A 23,027-nucleotide genomic window follows, 5' to 3' on the forward strand; every position below is an offset into this window, starting at 1 on the left:
CATAATATTTGATAGCCATGATTAAAATGAAGGCATGAACTACATGGTTGAATAAAAATATACCCTAAAAGCATAGGTCAAAAAGCACTAGAATGTTAAGTAATAATTTCTATGCCTAACAAAAGCAATGCAATTCTAAAGTATCTAATCATCATCCTCATTCAATATACCACTGCCCTCACAAGTTTTGTGACCCTTATAATCTTCTTTTACTTTTTCTAAATTATTAGTCTCTCTCTCAATGGGGAAAAAGGGAAGGTCAATGGGTGTGGGTGGGTTGTGGGTTTTAGGATCAAGCAAAGGAGAGTGTGTGTGAATCAAGGAGAAATAATAAAGAAGAGAGAGAGAGAGAGAGGGAAATATATCTGGTATAAAGGTAAAGTTTGTCTGGCTTGAGTCTCCTTTGGTGAGAATGAGTATGGTCCTGAATGGACTTTTGCATCTAGAATTTGTAACTGGATGGAGGGCTGGGCTTAGATGTATGATATCATACCAGAAAATTGACCTTTGTATAACATTAAGATTTGACAGTTGCATACTTGCATTATACATTTGGTTTTTTTTTTTTTTTTTTTGAAAGAAAAGTAAAAAAGCTCCAGAATTTTTGCAAATGTGCCTCACTTTAGAGGTAAAAAAAGCACTATTTCTGGCACTTTGTGCTTAAGCATGCTTTTTCCAGCAGTGAGCCATGCATATGATTTGTCAAAATTTAGGCCCATTTTGATTGGGCTTTTTCAGCTTTAAGGAACCGAGGCTATCATATTTTCCTGTTTGGTGACAAATGGTGCTTTAGTATGCCACCATTTTTGTGAAGTCGGGTTCAGACTTTCTTTTTTATGATTTTTTTTTTTTTGGCGAAGAAGTCCAGGGATAGATTTAAAAGCAGTTGCATATTGTGAAAATTTACAGCCCTGCCAAACTGATCCTTTATTGATTAATAAATAGCTTCAATTGAAGATAATTCTGCTTGGCTTCTAGTGAAGTTTGCAGGTTGCCTGTAGTTGGAGCTATTCACATAACTGGGTTAATTTAGGATTGTTAACCATCCTAACATTTTGAATATATCGTCATTTTGCTTGCAATCTTCTATATTTTCCTTAACGTCTTAGGCCAGTAATATGTTATTTAGGTTGAACTCTCCAAATTGTAGAAGTGAGCTGTATACCGTCTAAATCCTATAATTCCTTCAAGGGCCTATGTAACCACCCCTCTAAGTAACGATCCTGAGATTTAAATAGACTAGTCTTGACTACGGTATAGCTATCCAACATAAAACACTAAACTGTATTCAAGTGAGTTAGTTTAGTCATTATTCTATAATATCTTTTCTTGATTAAAAAGTAATCTTACTCAGGTTTCTTCTGATTAACTGCTTCATTATTCTCTTTAATAGGGCATGGTTTCCAGATTACCAGACAAGGGAGAAAAATTACAAAAGCAGATTGCTCAACCAAATTTTGGGCTCTTTAAAATTAGAAAAACAGAAAGAACTGAGAACACAGTTATCGATTTAGATGATTAACTGAGGAGCTTAGATCATTTTTGCTGATTAAATAAACATAAACTTTTGAAAAAATTAGTTGTATATGTTTTTTTTGTAGGGTTGATTGATAATATTTGATTTGTGGTATACTTGGTGTAACTCTTTGCAATATTACACCACTCCATAAATTTTTAGTAGATTAATATTTTGAGAATTCTGCCTTTGGATTACATATTTTATGTGTTATGCATATAATATTTTGTATTAGTCGGATCTTGTTTACTTTTTGATTCATAAACTCATGATTTATGAATAATTTTAAATGTCAAAAAAATACTTGACATTGAACATTATATAATGAGATAGTTATTGATCTCCCATCATCTTGATATTTTGCAATCATGGAGAGTATGACAACGCAACATAATTCAACAGTTGCTTTGTCAAATACCCATTCAAAAGAAATTTATGGAGTGATGTAAGTCATGTAAGATAGCAAAAAGTTACACTAAAGTGTTTATAAAGCCTCTGTTTTGTGTTAGAAGTTCTTGCACAATGTTAAGTGACACCATTCATTGTTAGCATAGGCATAGAATTTACATTCTATGAAGTGATTCAAAATAAACGCTGTAAATTTTTGTTTGGCTGCTACATTGGCCTGTGTTTGTTTTTACCTTGTGATAAACGAGAACACAACCAACTGAAGTATGTACTAGGAGTGTGCAATGCCAAAAGGCTACCATAGTGAAGCATTTGTTTTCTCAGTGTCCACCTTGTTTCTTTAACCTTTTCCTTTCAAATTGGATGAATCAAGCCAGTTCGTGTTTTAGAGCCCATATGGGGATTTTATTAACGGTTAAAATTTCTGGTCATACTGCACCTAGATTTGGCCATATGGGACTTTCATTTTTGGTTGTGATTGTTGGAAATATGGACCATAATTGAAATGAGACCAAGATTTTAAATGGTTTCTGAATCTTCTAATGTATTGTAGAAGTAATAACCTTTAGGTCCTGTACATGGCTGTGAGATCATTTTTTTTTTTTTTTTTTCCATGATGGTAGGGTATGTAACTTGTATTAGCTGGTTACAAGTTACACAATTATAATTCTATAGTAGTCCGCTTGTTCCCAAATTCTATATCAACTTCAAGGATAAGCAAGCTTGTATAACGTGTACATAAAGACCCAAATTCTTCCATTATTCACCTAATTAATCGCTAACCCATGCGATACACGGAAAATCCAACAATGAATAAATAGACATTTTGCTAGTTAGTATTTTTTTTTTTTAAATGAAAAAATATTTAATTTCTATACTTTTCCATAGTTTAGAAGTGTTGTTTAACATTGAACGTTATTGAGTTGCAAGTGCATAGTTACCTAAACTTACAAAGTAATTTACAATTCTTAAATTAATAAAGCAAAACTCTCAATAGTTATATATACACACACTCAAAACTAATATAAACTACAAATATATAAACAAAGACCATGATATGAGGAAGACATATCAAGTTTCAAATTTGAGTAGCAATATAATTTTCTTGTAGTAATAACAATATAGACAATTCAAAACATGGAACAATATCAAAATTATAATACTTAATTCCATTATCTTTTATGTTGATGAATCCAAACAAATAATTAATTGAAATTAATCCAAAAAAAAATTAATCAACCAAAAGTCATAGTTTTTAATAAGAAAACAAAAAATCACATGAACTTAAATAAAAAGCATTTAAGGTGAAGAATTAAGATCAACCTATTGAGACGCAAATACCAAAAACTCTTAAGATTTAAAACTTCAAAATTTATAGAATCCCCAAATTCTACTTCAAAACCAAACCAAATTCAACAAATTTATATATAACATACCAAATAAAAATTTATCATTCCTTAGGCTGGAAGATATAGGTTGCAATTTTGATTTTTCTCCAAAAAAAAATAGAGTGCTTTATCTACCATGTACAATATATATAAAAATAAAATTAGTAGAAATTTCAACCTTAAAACCAAACCCACGAAAACAATGTCAATATAAATATGGAGATTAACCCAAATACTAAAAAAAAAAATCAATTCTAAACATAACAAAAGAATAAGATAGAAAGAAAATCTCAGGCACATTTGAAATCAACTCTATCTCTCTCTCTCTTTCTCTCTTTTTCTTAATCTAACGTGAGTCTTCTTTGTTTTTTTTTTTTTTTTTTTGAGTCCTATTTTCAACGTCTCTTTTTTTCCTTTCTTTTTAGTCCTATCAGAATTTTTGTTTTTTATATACATTATCAACGTTTGAGTTTGAGTTTAAGGTGGACTTGTTAAAGAGATAGAGTTTCACTCCTTGTTAAATTTAGACTAAACGAAAAATAATTTTATTTAAATATTGTGCTGACGTGAAAAATTGTGAGAACTTCAGAGGATTCGATTATTTAAATATTATGCTGATGTAAAAAATTGTGAGAGATTCAGAGGTTTCGGTTTTATATATATATATATATATATATATATATATATATTGTGGATGACTAAATTTCTTAGTTCGAAACAAATCAAACAAGTAAACATAGTTTCACAAATGTGAATTTGTATTGATATTGTGGTACAATACTCTGTGATTACAAAAGAGTGATCATCTGATTTGATCTCTTTGAAAGATTTGTTGATTGGAATTGTGGTGATGTGATTTTGATTTGAACACCAAATATACTTCAATTTGGCTGAAGAATGGATCGAAAATCTTTGAAACAGAATTACAATGAATTTCTGGCTATGAACTTGTTAGAAATCCTTTGTTCTTCACGTTCTTTGATTTTGAATGTTTGTGATGAAAGTTATTCGGGACTTTAAAGACATGAATTCATAGCGCTTCACTGATTTGTGGTTTGTTGAGGTTTCTAGAGGCTTTTGACCTTAATTCCAGTGAACTTTGAGATCTAGGAATATGATTTGGATGATTCCTCTTCGAATATTCTTCGTATTTGAAGGTTTGTAGTGGAAGTTCTTCGAGGCTTTGGAGGCTTGAATCTGTTGAGTTTCGCTTGATTTGTGGTTTATTGAGGTTTCTGGAGGCTTTTGAGCTTGATTCCAGTGACTTTTGAGATCTAGGCAGGTAGTTTAGATGATTCTGCTTTGAATGTTCCTTGCATTTGAGGCCGAAGTTCTTGAAGTTCCTGGAGGCTTCAAGGCTTAATTCTAGTAGAGCTTCAATACTTTTGAGTGCTTCTGAATCTTCTCTGATGCTATTTGTGCTCTAGATGGCTTGGTCTGTGTGTTCCAAGATCTCTCCCAAGGTGTCTTGGTCTCTCAAGGATCCTTCCAAATGTCTTAGGAAGGCTTCTATTTATAGGAGTTTGGGGGTGGGTGAGCAACACATGGCGGAGTTTAATTGGTGACATATGTCACAGCCTGATTGGTCTGCTTATGTCATCGTTTACACGCATTGAATTACATATGTCATCGCTTACACATGCTGGACTGTTTATGTCATCGCTTACACGCGCTGATGTGTGATTAGTTTTTGCATGACACTTGGCAAATTTCTGTTGGTTTCTAAGTAGTGATAGCAACACATGGCGGAGTTTAATTGGTGACATATGTCACAGCCTGATTGGTCTGCTTATGTCATCGTTTACACGCATTGAATTACATATGTCATCGCTTACACATGCTGGACTGTTTATGTCATCGCTTACACGCGCTGATGTGTGATTGGTTTTTGCATGACACTTGGCAAATTTCTGTTGGTTTCTAAGTAGTGATAGCAAAACCTAGCAGCAATACGTGGCGCTTTGTAATTGGCTGTATTTTGTAGACTTGGTAGTATGATGTGTCAGCTTGTGATAGGTCAAGAATTTTCCCTCTCTACATATATATATATATATATATATATATAGATTATGAATAAAATCCTTCTTTCAGTTGTCTCCACTTTGTATTTCTCAACATGACAAATTCAGAAGAAGAGGTGAAACAATCACTGCTCATATTTCTTGAGAAATTCGCACCAGCTAATCAAGAAAGATATCCTTATTGCCTTATTGGAGTTTGAATTTGACACTGGACCGGTGGATCCTTTCATGGGAGCAATGGAAGGGTCAAGGGTGTGACATGAATATGCGATGCTCACTCCAACTATGGGATGAAATAGTCCTTGATGCCCCGTTCACTTTACAAGTCACATATGCTTGAGGTAACAAGCTTTAATTATAAAGGAAAATTACATTTTACTTATTAAAATTATACCATTTTTACATTTACTTTTCTAAATTATAAGAATGCACGTTTGCCCCCTAAATTATAAGCTCTTTTACACTTATTCTATAAACTATAAGAATGCACACTTTATGCTCGTAAACTATATCATATTTACACTTATCCCCTAAACTATGAAACTGCACATTTATTTCTCTAAATTATTATCAAGAAAAAAATAAGTTTAAGAAGGGAAAAAGATTAACATTATTGGGCTAATGGATCAGTCTTTTTCAAACTTGGGCTTGGGCGCAATCTAATTGGCTCAATTCTAAGAGCAATCAAGCCTTCTCCGTTTCTATATGTGATTGAAATTTAATTACTCAAAGCCTCTTACATAATACTACAAGTATTTTCACTCTAACTTCAGTGCAAAATTGCAAATGTCATGTTGCCATGTTAAAGTCTCTCATTCTATATATTTAAATATGGTCATTGCCTAGCACGATTATGCAAATTAGTTAGTAACTTAGTATAAGAAATAAATATTTTAATACTTACGTTTCAACATGGTGATACACGGATACAAGTTGATAATTCTACACAAAAACAAAGGGGTAATTAATATTTCACTCTTGAATGTACACTACTTCATACAATGTCTTCTTTTCATACAAGATATTTACATTTGTCAACACTTCGTGCATGATGTAAAGAATAAAGTATAAACACTATTGGATGTGAAACAATCAAGATCCTAAGCAAAGACAAGCAATATAATAGATTTTAGTAGCAAAGATGGTGAACATGTTTAACGACCCTCTCGAAGGCTTGTAGTTAATAAAGGTTGACCCGAGTTGAATAATAGTGGTGTAGGTGCATGATACATTGGAGTAGGCATTTGCATCGGAAGAATCGGCACTTTTACCTCAAACTTAAGAATTTGAATTGCTTGCCTTATCGAGAGCCTTAGATTTCGATCAGGGTGAGCAAACCATAGTCCAACGATCATCAAACACTCTATCTGTTTTTCATCAAAATCTGTTTTTAACTTTCTATCCACAGCCGAAAGAAGATCTCCTCTTCCATAAAGACTCCAAATCCACTCTACCAACCCCATGTCAGAATTTGGTCCCATAAGATTAGATGACCTTCTTCCCGTAGCAATTTCTAAGGCAATTACTCCAAAGCTATACACATTTGAATCTTTACTAGCCCTACCTGTGCTTATATACTCTGGAGCCAAGTATCCTAAAGTTCCAGCCAATCTAGTTGTCTGGAGGCCTAACTCATGATCCATAAGCCAAGCTAATCCAAAATCACCAAGCTTGACGTTGAAATTAGAATCTAGCATGACGTTACTTGATTTGATATCCTGGTGCACCACACATTGCTCCCATTCTTCATGAAGATAGAGCAATTAAGAGGCCAACCCAAGAGATATCTTGTATCTTACTAGCCAAGAGAGAGGACTCCTTGTTCCAAAGAGGTGGGAATCAAGGCTACCATTTGGCATAAACTCATAGACAAGTAAGAACTCAACTCCATCATGATAACATCCTATGAATTGCAACAAATTCCGGTGGCTCAGCTGACTAAAGATCTTCACCTCGGTTATATATTCTTTCTTCCCTTGTTTAGACTCCCTTGAGATTTTCTTCACCGCGACTGGCATGTCTAAGTCAGTTAAGCAACCCTTATAAACGGCACCAAACCCTCCTTGACCTAACTTCATCTCGTTTGAGAAGTTGTTGGTAGCTAAAACAAGATCTCTGTAAGAAAATCTTCTTGGTCCTACTACTTTCTCAAGGTCATCATGAATTGAGGTTACATTCACTATTTCTGCTGTTACCTTTTTATTTCCCTTCCATATCCACAACATTACAAAAACTATAATAATCAACCCAACGACTGCCAGTTCCACTATTAAGCTAATATATTCGGCTTCCTTTCCAGTTGTTTCTTTTATATCCAAGCTTGAACTGAATTCCCAAGACTGAATTGAATTTCGCTCGATTCTCACACCAGTAGCAGCTGAAAATCCAACAGTGACCCTCTCAGGCAGAACCTCCATTAGATCAATTTGATAGGAAAGACTAGTATTCTCCTGAGTATTAGTGGTGTTTTGATAGGTCCAAGAGACGCTCAAATTCTTAGTAGTAGCGTTGTAGATAATCCAAACATCTACCGTATCTCCACTATGGAAGATGGTATTCCAAGGGGTGGAAATGGCAGAAACAATCGAATCGAGTTGTTGTTAATCCCAACATGCGTAAATCGAGGATCCCATTCCTCGTTCACCTTAGAGTCGAACTCAACTAGAACAATATGGTTATGAGGTGAACGCATGGTTGTGACGTTGAAAAAGCCTAGACCTCCCCCTGCTGTATTTGGTGCAATATTGTCAAATCCCGCAGGAGCTAGGAAGAATGCTAGCCCATCACCAAAACCGGAAGTGCCCGATCCAACCGAGCCGATAGTGAAGGAGAAACGTGTACTAAAGTCAGTGAGCTTTCCTGTATTAGAGTCCCAGAGTGGCACCTTCTTAGCCGTGCCGGCTGAACAGTGGAGTAAGAAATGCAGTCGTCTAAGGTCCCAAGTAAAAAAAAGGCCTCCAGATTTTAACCAATAAGGGTATTTATAATCAATAAATAAAATAAAATTTTTTTACCAATTGAAAAACAAATAAAAAAATGGAGAAAAATGCAACATTCACAATATTTTTTACAACACTTTTACAATTATGCTAAGTAATAGGTTGTTACAACCTGTTATTGATGGCAAAAAAATAACTATAGTGATATTTTCAAAGAGAGAGAGAAAAAAAAAAAAAAACTTAAAATCTAGGATTTGTTGTAAAAAAATATTGTGAATGTTGTACTTCTAAAAAAAAATAAGAATAATAATAAGAGTTTAATTAGCAAACTTTTACTAGTTCTCATCTAAGTCTATCACTAACACCATTTTTTTACTTACTATTATCAATTTACCATATCAACAAGTATGGAAAATTTTGTCAAATTTTTTCTGTTTATAAAATTTCTAAAAAAAGAAAAATCTCTATGTAGTTTTTGTTAATTTTAGTAGTAATTTTGCATATAAAACAAGATAATCAATTTTCACCTTAGGCCCCAAATATATTAAGCCGCCCCTGCTTCTTAGCATAGATAACCCAACCAACACGAGCTTGAATATCAACTCTGGTCATGTCAACAACTCCATTAGAAACTACTGCATCACCCAGATATAGTATGTCAGTGTCATTGGGATCAAAGTGAGTTTTTTTGAATTGAACTGAATAAGCAGTAGTAGCGGGAAGAAGTAGTAAAACAAAGAAGAAAAGAGGAAACATAGGTATGTAATATTATTTTAGCTACCAGCTACATTGAAATGTTACTATATCCTTAGTTATATTGTTCGGTTTATATCTTAGTTATATAGATAGTGAAATGAGCTTAATTGAAATGGTACTATATCCTTCAAATAAAATATAAAGATGAAGATTCGTCGCCGGCACAATTGTACGTATACCCACTGGAACAAAAAAAGATTATTGACCCAAAAAAGAAAAGTTTTCGGTTGTGGCGTAGGTGGTAGTGGTACCTGCATGCGACGACCAACAATTGCAGGTTTCAACTGTCTCATACCTCTGCAACAATCACTACAAGAAAATGTCCAGTTTGCTGTTTACGGCACTAGCAATGTGAAAAGAATGTTTCCTTGATCTTAACGGACTTCGTATTTGTCCTCACTGTCTCCTTTTCGATAGGTTTGAGGTTGACCATACTTTTAATTAATTTATATATACAATATGAAATAAAGATATAAAGTTTTTGACTAGGCTTTTGAAGGCATATTCAAGATTTTTCTTTTTCCTTGGATCGGTGTTTGGAGTCTTTTTGTGGCAATTACATGTCTTGTTTTGATGAGTGGCTTACTCACTCCACTGGATTGTCTGATGGCTGCTATCGTCGTGTTTTCTCCTAGAAAATATCATGAGTGGTCAAAATAATGAATTAATTAATGAGGACAATAATTAATACATTTAGTAAGGCTAAACAAATATATTTGCGAGATTTAATAAATATATATATTTGTTAATGCCCAAGTTAATATTCAACATATTTGTTAATTAAATACATTTAGTAAGGAACATTATATAAGATGTGTTACAAATCCTCATTTATATTTACTAGAATCAAGGGTTACAACTTACAACTGCCTTGCATTGCTGCTAATTAATCCTTTATTTATGGAAGAAATGGTGATTTTTTTTTTTTTAGATAAGTAGAAATGCTGATATCGAATGAAGCTCTATTACACAATAGATATAAATTTTTATATTGAGCTCCTATAACACATAGCATCAATCATGGGTCCAATGGTCTCACAAATGTTCGAAGCTCATTTGTCAAACTTTGGGTGTACCCAAGTTGATGTAGAATGACCCTTTTTCTCTCTTTCGGCTGCCTCTCTCTTTAGTGAGCTGTGAACCTGGTTCACATGATAGAGGGAAGCACTTGAATTCTAGTTTGATGTTGTTCCAGCCATGGGCTTTAGTTGGCTGCCACTATTTCTTTATGGGCTGACATTGTGTGCCCGAATCAAATCAATTCCCATTGTTCGTTTGGGCTCTGTGGCAGTGGCTAAATTCACAGACTTTAGGCTTATTTAAATGGGCCTTGGACTGACTTTATGAGCCGTCGTATGTTAATTTGTTGTCCAAACAATTGCCTCTAACAAACTTTTTTTTTTTTTTTTTTTTTGAGGGAATTGCCTCTAACAAACTTAGGAGTTCATTTTTCACGATAAAACTGAAGAAAAGATTATATATAAATAATTTGATATCTATGTACATTGCGAAATTTTTAATCAATCACAAATCGCCACATTATATTTCAAAGTCCACATAGTACATTCAAAACAACCAAATATAAAGTGCCAAGTTTAACACATATGATTGTGTTTTTTATAGTTCTTTTCTAGGCTTATTTCCAACATTGTTTAACATATATGATCGTGTTAGATGGTAATTTAGAATGAAAGCTTTTAACTTCAAATGTTGAAGGGTAATTTTTTATTGGTTCATAATCGATCAGTTACCTAGTATGTGTTAAAATATATATATATATATATATATATATATATATATGCATTTTAGTTAATCTGTTTTATGATGTAATATGGATTATATGTTCTTTAAAAAACATTATGTAGGTTGAGTTACTTTGAGAAGAAGTAAGCAGGGTTATGAAAGTTACATTTTCTTTTAGTAAATAAAACTTTTTGAAATTTGGATAATGGTTAGCTTTTTCTATAGTTCATATCCAAATATTAGATAGGCATATGAATCCACTATTATATAACCATTATTATGGTTTTTCATGCTTACCCAATTTTTCTATTGATGCAAAAAGTAAATTTAGAAGCTATAATTAAAATAAAATAAAAAAAGTTTATTTGCTTATTTTGAAACCAAAAAAAATAAATTATAATTTTATACAAAACTTTAACCTATGCATAGCATGAAAGGGGGAAAAAGAATTTTAGCTTTTTAGCTCCACCAATACTAATGCTCTTATATGTTCCTTATGGATCAGGCTTGTCCATACATTGAGCACAATATAACCGACTCAATTTTAAGAGCAAATATACCTTATACGTTCCTATATGTGTGATAGGGTTTGATTTAGGGTGGATTTCAAGGATAGTTCAATACAGTCAGGCCTCCAAGAAAATTAGAAGAACAAATGAGATTGAGGAGTGAGGAAAAAAAGAATTAGAGAGAAAAACCCTAAATCTAATCTTATTATTTTCATGCTTTGTACAAATTGATCTTATCCTTTTATATCTTCTATATTGATCAACTGATTACCAACTAATTACTAACCATTTAACCAACTCTGGTAGCTCATGTGATGTAATTGCTAACACAAATAAGTCAATAACGACTAAAAACTCACTAAGCACATGGCTGAATTACAACAGACACGTGTCTAATTACAATGCTGACTAAATCTCATTATAATCATACTACAATTCAAGCTACTGAATTAAACTACAGGTGTTGTACGACAATGCAGCAGTTATTGCTACAATGCAAAAATGCTGTCTTGTTCTGCACTGCTGCTGCCAGGTTCTTATCAATGTGTTTCAAATTTAATTGCTAAAGTCTCTTACATAATCTTACAAGTATTTTCACATAATCTTACATAATCTTATAAGTATTACGGTAATACAAAAATACAAGTTGATGATTCTACACACAAACAATTAATGTTTCACATTCCAGAATGTATACTACATACAATTTCTATACTTTGTACATGATGTAAAAGAGTAAGCACTATTGGATGTGAAACAATCAAAACACTAAACAAAGACGAGCAATATAATAAATTTTAGTAGCAAATATGGCAAACATGTTTAACGGCCCTCTTGAAGGCTTGTAGTTAGTACAGGTTCACCAGAGTTGACTACTGGTGGTATGGGTACATGATACATTGGAGTAGGAATTTGCATCGGAAGAGTTGGCACTTTTACCTCAAACTCAAGAACTTGAATTGCTTGCCTTATGGAGAGCCTCAGATTTCGATCAGGGTGAGCACACCAAAGTCCAACGATCATCAAACATTCTACCCGCTTTTCATCAAGATCTACTTGTAACTTCCTATCTACCACCGAAAGAAGATCTCCTTTTCCATAAAGATTCCAAATCCACTCTACCAACCCCATGTCAGAATTTGGTCCCATTGGATCAATTGACTTTCTTCCGGTAGCAATTTATAAGTCAACTACCTCAAAGCTGTACACGTCCGACTCTTTACTAGCCCTACCCGTGCTTATATACTCTGGAGCCAAGTATCTTAAAGTTCCAGCCAATCTAGTTGTCTGAGGACCTAGCCCATGATCCATAAGCCGAGCTAACCCAAAATCACCAAGCATTACATTGAAACTAGAATCTAGCATGATATTACTTGATTTGCTATCCCGATGCACCACACATTGCTCCCACTCTTCATGAAGATAGAACAATGAAGAGGCCAACCCAAGAGATATCTTGTATCTCACTTTCCAAGAAAGAGGACTCATCTTTCCAAAGAGGTGAGAATCAAGGCTACCATTTGGCATAAACTCATAAACAAGTAAGAACTCACCTCCATCATGGCACCATCCTATGAGTTGCACCAAGTTCCGGTGCCTCAACTGGCTAAAAATTTTCACCTCAGTTATATATTCTTTCTTCCCTTGCCTAGACCCCCTTGAGATTCTCTTCACAGCGATAAGCATGTCCAAGTCACTTAAGCAACCCTTGTAAACTGCACCAAATCCTCCTTGACCTAATTTCCTCTCATCTGAGAAGTTATTGGTAGCTGAAACAAGATCTCCATAAGAAAATCTTCTTGGTCCTACCCCTCTCTCAAGGTCATCATTAAATGATGTGAAGTTTTCTCCTTCCACAGTAACTTTTTTCTTTCCTTTCCAACCACAGCATTACAGATACTATAATAATCACCACCCCAGCTGATGCAACTGTCAGTCCCACTATTAAGCTTTCATTTTTTGCTACCTTTCCACTTGTTTCTTTTATATCAGAGCTTGAACTGAATTCCCAGGAATGAAGTAAATGACGCTCTACATTCAAACTAGTAGAAGCCGAAAATCCAACAGTGACCCACTCGGGCAGAACCTTCATTAGATCAATTTGATAGGAAAGACTAGTACTCTCTTGAGTATTAGTGGTCTTTCGATAGGTCCAAGAGATGCTTAGGGGTGTTTGGATTTGCTATTTCCATAACTCATAACTCTGTTTTCATAACTCATAACTTAAAAATGGTGGGACCCATGATGAAAACAAGTTATGAAGCTTGTTTGGATTTTGTTTTCAGTTGTTTCCAGTTTTTGTTTCCATCACTCAATTCTCTAATTTTTGAGTAATAAGTTATGGAAACTGAAAACAGTTAAAAAACTGTTTTCAGTTTCCATAACTCTGTTTTCAATGGCATTTTGATAATTAAACACACATACCTGGACCCACAGTCAAATCACTACACATGAGGCACTGCTTTTTATGGCCTCTTTTTTCTCTCTTCACTCCATTCAGTTCTTTCTCTCTTCACTACACGTGAGGCACTGCTTTTTTTTTTCTTTTTCTTTTTCTTTTTCTTTTTTTTTTTTTTTTGTTTCTTCGCTGCAATTCTTTCTTTCTTTCTTCTTCTTCTTTTTTTTTTTTTTTTTTTTTTTTGTTCTTCATCACAATTTCCATTTGGTCTTTGCTACAATTGTTTCTTTCTTCTTCTTTCTTTCTTTTTTTTTTTTTGTTCTTCATCACAGACCCATTTGGTCTTCACTGCAATTCTTTTTCTTCTTTTTTTTTTGTTTCTTTTTTTCTTTTTTTTCTTTTTTTTCTTTTTTCTTTTTTTGTTCTTCATCACAGAACCCATAAATGGTGCCGCCGCTGGTGACGGTGGAGATCGTCGCAGGTCCGATCTTTCTTTCTTTTTCTTTTTTTCTTCCTTTTCGCTTTTCTCATCTCAGACCCATTTAAAAAAAAAAAAAAAAAAAAAAAAAAAAAAAAAAAAACAACAACAACAACAACAACAACAATTGGGGCAACGAATTGGTTGTTGTGGATTTGTGAATTTTCTGGGTTTGTGCTTCAAGCTCAGAACCAAAGTGGTTGTTGTGGGTATTGGGGGTTGAAGGAAAAAAGAAAAAAAAGGAATGCCTGGGTTGAAGTCTCTGGTTTTGGGAGGAAATAGTGTGATGAAATGGTGTGAGGCGGGTAGGCTAACAGGAATGCCTGACATGGTCTCAGGTATGGGTCCCACAAAAAGTAGAAAAAATTGAGTGATGAGAAGTTAAAAACATGTGCCAAACGGGTAGGGTGTATGGAGTTGGGGTATTTTAAGTGATGAGTGATGGGTGATGAGTGATGAGTAACGAAAATTGAGTGATGAGTGATGAAACAAAAAAGTCCAAACAAGCCCTCAAATTCTTAGTAGCAGCATTGTAGATAATCAATACATCTGCAGTATCTCCACTATGGAAGCTGGTATTCCAATGGGTGTACGTGACAGAAGCAATCGAATTGCTGTTAATCCCCACATGCCAAAATGGAGGATCCCATCCATCGGTCACATTAGAGTCGAACTCAACTAGAACAATTTGGTTCTGAGTTGAAAAATAGTTTGTGTTGTTCAACAGGCCTAGACCTCCCCCTACTATATTTGGTGGGATCAAGGTCGGAGTCAGGACTTGTAGTTAGGGGGGCAAGAAGTATAAACAAAAAAAAATTTGAAACTCTAAATAAACATTCATTTAATAAACCATCAACAAAGAAAAATATACAAAATTATTGTTTTTTAAGATATTACAATGTAGTTATTTATAAAAATGGAACTCGTCGTCTTTTTAAATCTTCAAAATCATCTATGATTAAATTCGTACTAATTGTCGCAGTAATGTCCCATTCAATGAATAACATCATAGCGTCTGACAAAAACTCATCTTCCATTTTGTTATGAAGGTCAGTTTTGATGACATTCATAACTGAAAATGCTCACTCTGTAGTTGCAGTAGAAACAAGAAGAGTAAACACAAACTTGACTACTCTATAAATAAGCAGATAGTATTCTGATTTTCTAGTTCTCACCATCCATTGGCACAATTCAGAAATATTTTTCAAATTCTTGAACCCTGAATGCTAAACTACATCATACTTATAAAGATCAAGTTCCTTTTTCAAATCATTATTTTCATCATTTGTGAAGTCTATTGGATAAAAATTATCTACCAATGAACAAATATCACTGACTCGAAAAGATTCATATGTCTCTCGAGGGTCTAGAGCTGAGCTAAGCGTAAGTAACTTCATGGCATGCTCACTAAACCGATGATTTAGTTCCTATAATTGAGAATCTATTCCTGCATTAAAAATATCTACTTTATAATAATGCTCATTTCTTAAGTCCTCTTGTTGATGACGAGATCAACCAAATCTTGCAACATAACGAGCATTCATATCAGGGACATCTAAACCATGTTCCTTACAAAATGATATCACAATAGCTAGTAAGTCATCCCATTTCTCATCTCTAAACTGTTAAATAAGTTTTTTAGCGGATGAAACTAAATGCATAGCATTTAAAATGTCTTCCGATTGGTTTTGCAAAGCTTGACAAAGTTTATCCATGATCCCCATAGTTTCATTAACAAAATGCAAGATGAAGACAAATTCAAATGAAATTAATACCTCATAAGCGGACCCTGCTTCTACTTTTTGTGAAGAATTTCCTTCATCCATAATTTTCAATAGAATTTCACATGTTGGACTATACAACTTTATCAAGTTAGAAACCGATTTATAATGCGAACCCCAATGAGTATCTCCAGGTCGCTGTAAAGTGACCATTTGATTAAGTCCTTTCCCAGTCTCAAGCTCTTCAATATCAATCAAATATGTAATATCAGAAGCTCTAGCAATTTTTAATAGCTCAATACGTTTGCATGAAGCACGAATATTATTGATAACCAAAATCTATTTAGTGAAAAATCTATTAAGAGGGACAACTGCTTTTGATGCTCCTACTAATGCCAATTGTAAGCGATTCGCAAAACAATGAATGTAGTAAGCATATGGACAATCATTTAAAATCAAAGCTTGTAATCCACTCCACTCACCCCGCATGTTGCTTGCACCATCATATCCTTACCCCCCAAATGTTTTGGATATCTAAGCAATAATTAGAGAACAAATCATATATCTCCTTTTTAAGGGTTACTGCTGCAGTGTCAACAACATGAACAATCCCATAAAATCGTTCTCGCACAAAGCCATTTGTATCAACATATCTTAAAACCACAGCCATTTGCTCTTTCATGGACTCATCACGAGCTTCATCAACCAATATGCAAAACTTTGCATCACCAATTTCTTCCCTAATTGCCTTCTTCACTTTGGTTGAAATAACATGTAGGATTTCTTTTTGAATCTGAGGTGATGTGTAGGTGGCATTTTTTGGAGCTTTTGCCATTATTTCAACAATATTATTATTATAGCCCACCATCAAATCCAATGTCGTAAGAAAGTTTCCCCGATTGGTTGAGGTAGAGCTTTCATCTCGACCTCTAAAAGCAATAGCTTGCAAGGCAAGATGTCGAACAACATCAATTGAAGCCTTCAATCGTACTCGATTATTTGCAATTTGTTCTGAAGTGAAATTGCTCACTACCTTGTCTATGTGTTGAGACTGGTTTATCAAATCTAGACACGCTTTATGGGCAATTTTATGAGTGGAGTTAAGATCTTTCCCCATATGAAGACTAAAAGAACAACTTTCACCATTTCTAACTTTCTTCCAACTCTTAAATTCGTTAACTGTGAATGCATTTTGTCTATCATGCCCAGTTGGCTTATGAAAGAGAAAGCATGGTAGACAAAAAGTGGCATCTTTTTTAGGGGAATATTCAAGCCATGACTTAAAGCGATCATCTTCATACCAAGAACCTTGAAAGCTTCGATCCTTCTCAGATTTTTAAAATTTTTTAAAACGAGGCTGGTATGGACCCAACTTAATGTAACGTCGCCGAATCTTGTCTCATTGATCAACATGATAAGTATATATTTGTCTACGTAATCCAGGATCAAGTTCTAATTGCAACGAACTCATATCAACCTTTTGAAATTTTGTTTGAGAATTTTGCTCAATAGGGACATCAAAATTTTCCTCAACAAGTTCATCAGGATTCCTCAACAGGTTCATCAGGATTTTCCTCAATTGGGACGTCGAGATTTTCCTCAATTGGAACATTAGGATTTTCCTCAACATTAGTGGTTGGCAATGTTGCACCACTAGTATTAGCTTCTAAATCATTTGAAACTTTTCTTTTAAAAAAATCAAATGTGGTAGTTGACTTTTTCATAATCTACAAATAAAATATAATTTGAAATTATTATGTTATTATATGGTCAATAATCTACAATCATTACACACAATAGACAAATACTATGCACACAAACATTCAACAACTAACCAATAAATTTTAAAGTTACAAATAATCTCTTTAATTATTTATCCAACTTTAATGTTTTAAAAGACACTAACTAATAGACAAAAACACTAAAGACAAAACCACCAAAAAAACAAATATCACAAAACATCACAGCCTATTCACTATTGCTAAAGACAAAACTACAAAAAAACAAAAAAAACAAAAAAATATTTACAAAACATCAAATGCAATAAGTGTTGACTGTTACGTGTGGTGTTGTGTTTGTCACTTGTCAGATGCAACTTTTTCATTTATAAAAGAATGCTAAAGACAAAGATGGGTCTTGGATCAGTTTTTTACCTTTCTTTTATCTCTTTCTCTCTAGTATATTCTGTCTTTAAGTCTCAGGTCTCTCCATCCTAGCCCAAGCTCCCAGCCCCAGTGTCCCTGACTGCCATTGCCACTGGCTTTGCTTCTTCAGTTCTTCTGCCACTAGCTGCTGAATTCCTCACGGTGTTCAGCTGTAAGTTAGGTTTTCCTTCTTTTCTTTTCTTTTTTTTTCTTTTTTTTTTCTTTTTTTTTGGTTGAATGGCTTAGAAATCCCCTTCTTTTTTTCCCTTTTATTATATGTGTAAGGTAAGTTGGATGTTTCCTACTCCTAGGCTAGGTAGATATCTAATTAGAACCGACTTTGATTTTTTTTTTTTTTTTTGGGGTGTTGTTTGGGCTTAATTTTTGTTGTTAGGCTAAATTTTTTTATAGCATTTAAAAATATCAATAATATTATTAAGGGGGGCAAAGTGCAATTTTATTGGAACAAATTGCTAAAAATAATATATTATATATATACTAAAAAAATTTTTTGAGAATCTGGGGGGGGGGGGGGGGGCACTGCCTCCCCAGGTCCAAGAATAGCTCTGTCACTAGGTGGGATAATGAATCTCGTAGGAGCCAAGAAGAATGCTAGGCCATCACCAAAATCAGAAGTGCCTGATCCAACGGTGCCAATAGTGAAGGAGAAACGTGTGGTAAAGTCGGAGAGCTTTCCTATGTTAGGGTCCCAGAGTGGCACCTTCTTAGCATAGACAGCCCAACCAACATAGCAGTTTTCAACTCTGTTCATATCAACAAATCCCGTAGAACTTACTGCATCACCCATATATAGTATGTCGATGTCACTAGGATCAAAGTAAGTTTTTTTGAATTGAACTAAATAAGCACTAGTGAGGAGAAGTAAAACAAAGAAGAAAAGGGGAAACATAGAGGTATCTAAATAGTAATCTGTAAAGTTGGTGAACTAGTATTGTGTTGCTTGGAAGTGGTAACTGAATTTTCGGTTTATATCTTGATGATATTGAAGTTTCCTTTCAACTACCAGCTACATAGTTAAATAGTGAAAGAAGTTCATTGAAATGGTACTACATACTTCAAATAAAATATAATGATGAAGATACATCGCCGACAAAATTGCGTCTGACAGGTCAAGAATGTATTGACCCCTTTGGTAACTTAATCAATTAATTAGCCAAGTTAAGTAATTTGATTCAATTTAATGCAATAAGCGCGGTAGCACAAACAAATCACCAACTAAGTTAAATGCAGCGGAAAATAAATTTGACACAAGTGATTTGTTTACGAATAGGGAAAACCACTGAGGCAAAACCCCACCGGGTGAATTTAAGGTCACCACTCTCAAGAATCCACTATTATCAAAACAAACGATTACAAGTAAAGGATTCCCAGTACCTTATACCAACCTACAGTTGAACCATTACCTCAATACACAATTGGACTTGTAATGTAGTGACAATCTCTCCTTTCAATGCACGACTCCAAGTACGTGACTAACCAATTGATGCACGGATCCTAGTACGTGACTAACACACCAACTTGAGAAAGATGTTGGCCGCAAAGTTCTTCAGTTCATCCACATGATGAAGATCAAAAAGCTCATTGGTTACAAAACCCTTGGCACACAAATGCAGCAGCTTCTTCAAGAGAAAGATGAACTAGGGAAAATTGTCTCTAGTCACAATTTGAGTAAATAATCACTTTGCATCAAGTTGCACCACCTTAGACGATAAAATAATCATTATATATATCTAGGGTTGTGAGAAAAGAAACCCTACACAAATAGCTTGGATATGCGTGAAAAACATATCTAGAAATCTGAATTTCGTAATTCTTGAAAGATACAGCTTTTATCGAGAGCTGTCGAGAATCACATATTAAATCTCAATAGATACATCTGTCGAGATATCTGTCGAGTTTTAATAAATAGCACTTCTTCACTTGTTTCTTGGACAAACTTGCATAGCTTCAATACTAGACTTAAACTCTTGTTCCTTGAAATATTAAACACATCATAGATCTACCCAATTACAAGTAAAATGTGTTTTGTCAAAGGATTAGCCAATTCTATATGACAAATGTTCTAACAAGTTCTATATATGTCCAACAATCTCCCCCTTTGGCAATCTGTGACAAAACTACAACAAACAAATGAAGTATGAGAGAAGTCATAAATCACTAAACTCATAATCACTTGTTAAATACAATAAAATCTAATCCTAACACAAACTCTTGAAAAACTTTGCAAGAAGAGAGTTCATGGCATGATAGATTTTGTCTTTCTGAAACACTTTAAACAAAACTCATCAAGACATCTTAGTGTGAAACAAAAATAAAAGATTGCATACATAAAAAACATGTGTATAAAAATAGAAAAGAAACAACACATGGAGAGATAGGTGAAAATGATAACAACATCATAATATATATATATATATATATATATATATATCAAAGATAAGAACAATGTTTGCTATCACTAAGTGGTCACAAGACCGATGTACAAAAAGATAATGTAACTTCATAGAAAGAAAAGAAAAGTACATATATCCTCACTATATCCCTCAAAAGTTATAAACACTCCCCCTATCAAAAAGTCCAATATTAACTCTCCCCCTAAGTACATGACTACTTTCATACCCAAAACTATTTCCCCTTTTTGTCACAATTGACAAAGGGCAAGTTACTAAGAAGTGGTCATCTCCTCAACACTGGAAGAGCTAGCATCCTCATCCTCATCATCATCATCATCATCATCATCACTAGAACCATCATCATCGTCCTCGTCCTCTGAAGCCTGTGGAGATGGAGAGGGAGAAGCAACGAAGCCACCAAGGCGAGCCTGACTGTAACACCCTAGCCTTTATAAAATAAATAAATAAACAAATAAAAATGTTGTTTTGGAAATTATTTGAGTGGGGGCATTTTTGTAATAAGACCTAAGACTAGCCCTAGCCTTATATGTAACCCACGTTGGCTTCCTCCTCTATTTTTCTAAAGTGCTACCTCCCATCACCTTTCCCTCTTTCCTCTAGTATTCTCATTCCCCATGGCCGAAAATCTTCTCTCTCATCCTCATGTGAAGTTTATTTACTTCTGCCTCTTAAATTTCTATCTTGGTTGACTCATGGAAGGTTCTTTTCCAATCAAAATCCGCCACCAAGAGTTCTAGTGGCTATTTTGGCAGACCCATTTGAAAGACCATCCCTCTAAGTATGGTTAATTCAATAGATGAGGTAAAAATCTAAGTTTTTTGTCATTTTCTTCTATGAAATCCTTTGGGCTTTGTTGTTTAATGATGTTTATGACAATTACTTAGTGGGTATTTGAGGTGTTGGGGCATTTAAGACTTTATTTGGAGGCTATGTATTTAATGAGGTGAATTGGATTGATTTTTGAAAGTGAGCTCCTTGCATTTTGGAAAAGATTTTGACATATGTGAAAGTTGATGGTATTGACTATGAAATTGTTTAATTGATATGTACATTATGCTTGTTGTATGCTAAGTGTTTGATGAATTGTCTATATGAGTTATGAGATTGAATTTCTTGCTTGCGTTGTGATGATTGTTATATGAGGTTTTGGGTTGCATTCCTAGTTGTTAATGTGTGCTAACACATGTAGCTTTAAGGTTAACCAAGTCTCAAAGCTTTAGCAATAATATTAAAATCATAGTAATTTTCTTTTGGGACTCTAAATCTGTCCCTAACAGATTTGAGTCAGCTGCGACAGGTGATTTTTAATACATTATAGAAAAATTATTTTGAGCTAAATTTTTTATGGTACATACTACACATATAAGAGCTTATCCCTATTTAATTTCAAGTTAATCGGATGACTTTTCATGGACCAAACAATTTTTACAAAATGGCTGGCCTGCTGTGTATTGAATCTGAAAATGCAATGAAAACGCTGAGATTTTGTGGAATTTACTTCAAATCTTTGTTGAATGGATTGGTTTGTAAATTCATGTACTTTCTTCGACATGTGTTTTACTTAGTTAAGTCTAATAATGGTTTGGTTTAATCATTTATTGCTCTAAAGGGAAACTCATGAGATATGCTACTCATATTATGAATTGATGTGTTTTATGTTATGTTTATATGTGCACATTGCTTGCAGTGGAGAATCAAAATGCTTTGGTTTTGTGCTGTGGCATTATGGGTTTGTATGCTTGTTTGGTTTCCGTTTGGGAATGGGTACTTGTCTTAGGTTGGGCAAGCTAGGCTTTAGTACATTTGATTTGTTTTAGGAGATCCTATTCGATTTTGGAGACAAATGTGATGATAAAATTTACGATAGGCCTTATTATTAATAGGCTTGTTCCTTATATTTCTAGGTTTTGAGATTCTTGGTGATGGACCTAGTGATGGGATTAGTTAATTTTGTGATGCCGGTTGATGTAAAATTGGTTAGCTTTCCGAGGTAAGTAGCTTTTTAATGGGATTTTTGGAAAATAACCATGTTTCATAAATGTTGTTTTTGGGTCAAACCCATTTTGGAAAATTATATATGGATATATGTTTTCTTTAAAAGTGTTGTGTTGTGACCCTATTATATATTATTATATGTGAAAATGCATCATATTTGGTATTGCATTCGGGGAAATACATGAATTTTTTATATGGAAAAATGAGTATCTTTTATTTAATCTTTGATAAGGAAATCACAAATTTTATGCTATATTAGAAAATTTAAAGATGCTTATTTTGTCTTGTTATGTGGGAAATTGATAGAAAATCTTTTGACAATAATGAAGTTAAAAACCTTACAAACTTTTTGGAAGTTAGATTATTTAAGGTTTTTCTAAAATTACCTAGATATAAACTATGTGTTTCAAAGTATATGTAACATGTGAGTTTTATGTGGTTTTAACACCATGTCATGTGTGATTTCCCAGTGATCACCCAATTTGGTTTCCGCAGTCTTTATGACAACAGAATCAGATCCAGGTCATTCCCCTTTCACTTTGGATGATGCATTCTTCCCTGTTACACATAGGGGGA

The 23,027-nt window shown here is 34.0% G+C and overlaps 1 protein-coding gene and 2 pseudogenes across 6 annotated transcripts in view; 1 reads left to right on the top strand and 2 right to left on the bottom strand.

Moving 5' to 3' along the window:
• LOC126704402 (uncharacterized) overlaps window positions 1-23,027 on the top strand; it is a 70,117-nt gene that overhangs the window by 18,751 nt on the left and 28,339 nt on the right. The window contains exon 22 of one of the 6 annotated variants that reach the window (XM_050403407.1): window positions 1,394-1,715. The exons of the other annotated variants lie outside the window; for them this stretch is intronic. Within the exon in view, the coding sequence (XP_050259364.1) occupies window positions 1,394-1,522 (129 nt within the window). The 3' untranslated portion in view covers window positions 1,523-1,715. Of the gene's footprint in view, window positions 1-1,393; window positions 1,716-23,027 lie in introns of those variants that run through there. 6 annotated transcript variants of the gene reach the window in all.
• Window positions 6,488-9,028, bottom strand: LOC126704404 (L-type lectin-domain containing receptor kinase IX.1-like; annotated as a pseudogene).
• On the bottom strand, window positions 12,045-18,931 carry LOC126704405 (L-type lectin-domain containing receptor kinase IX.1-like; annotated as a pseudogene).

Source organism: Quercus robur, chromosome 10 (assembly GCF_932294415.1).
Source record: "Quercus robur chromosome 10, dhQueRobu3.1, whole genome shotgun sequence".
In the NCBI taxonomy this organism is placed as follows: domain Eukaryota; kingdom Viridiplantae; phylum Streptophyta; class Magnoliopsida; order Fagales; family Fagaceae; genus Quercus; species Quercus robur.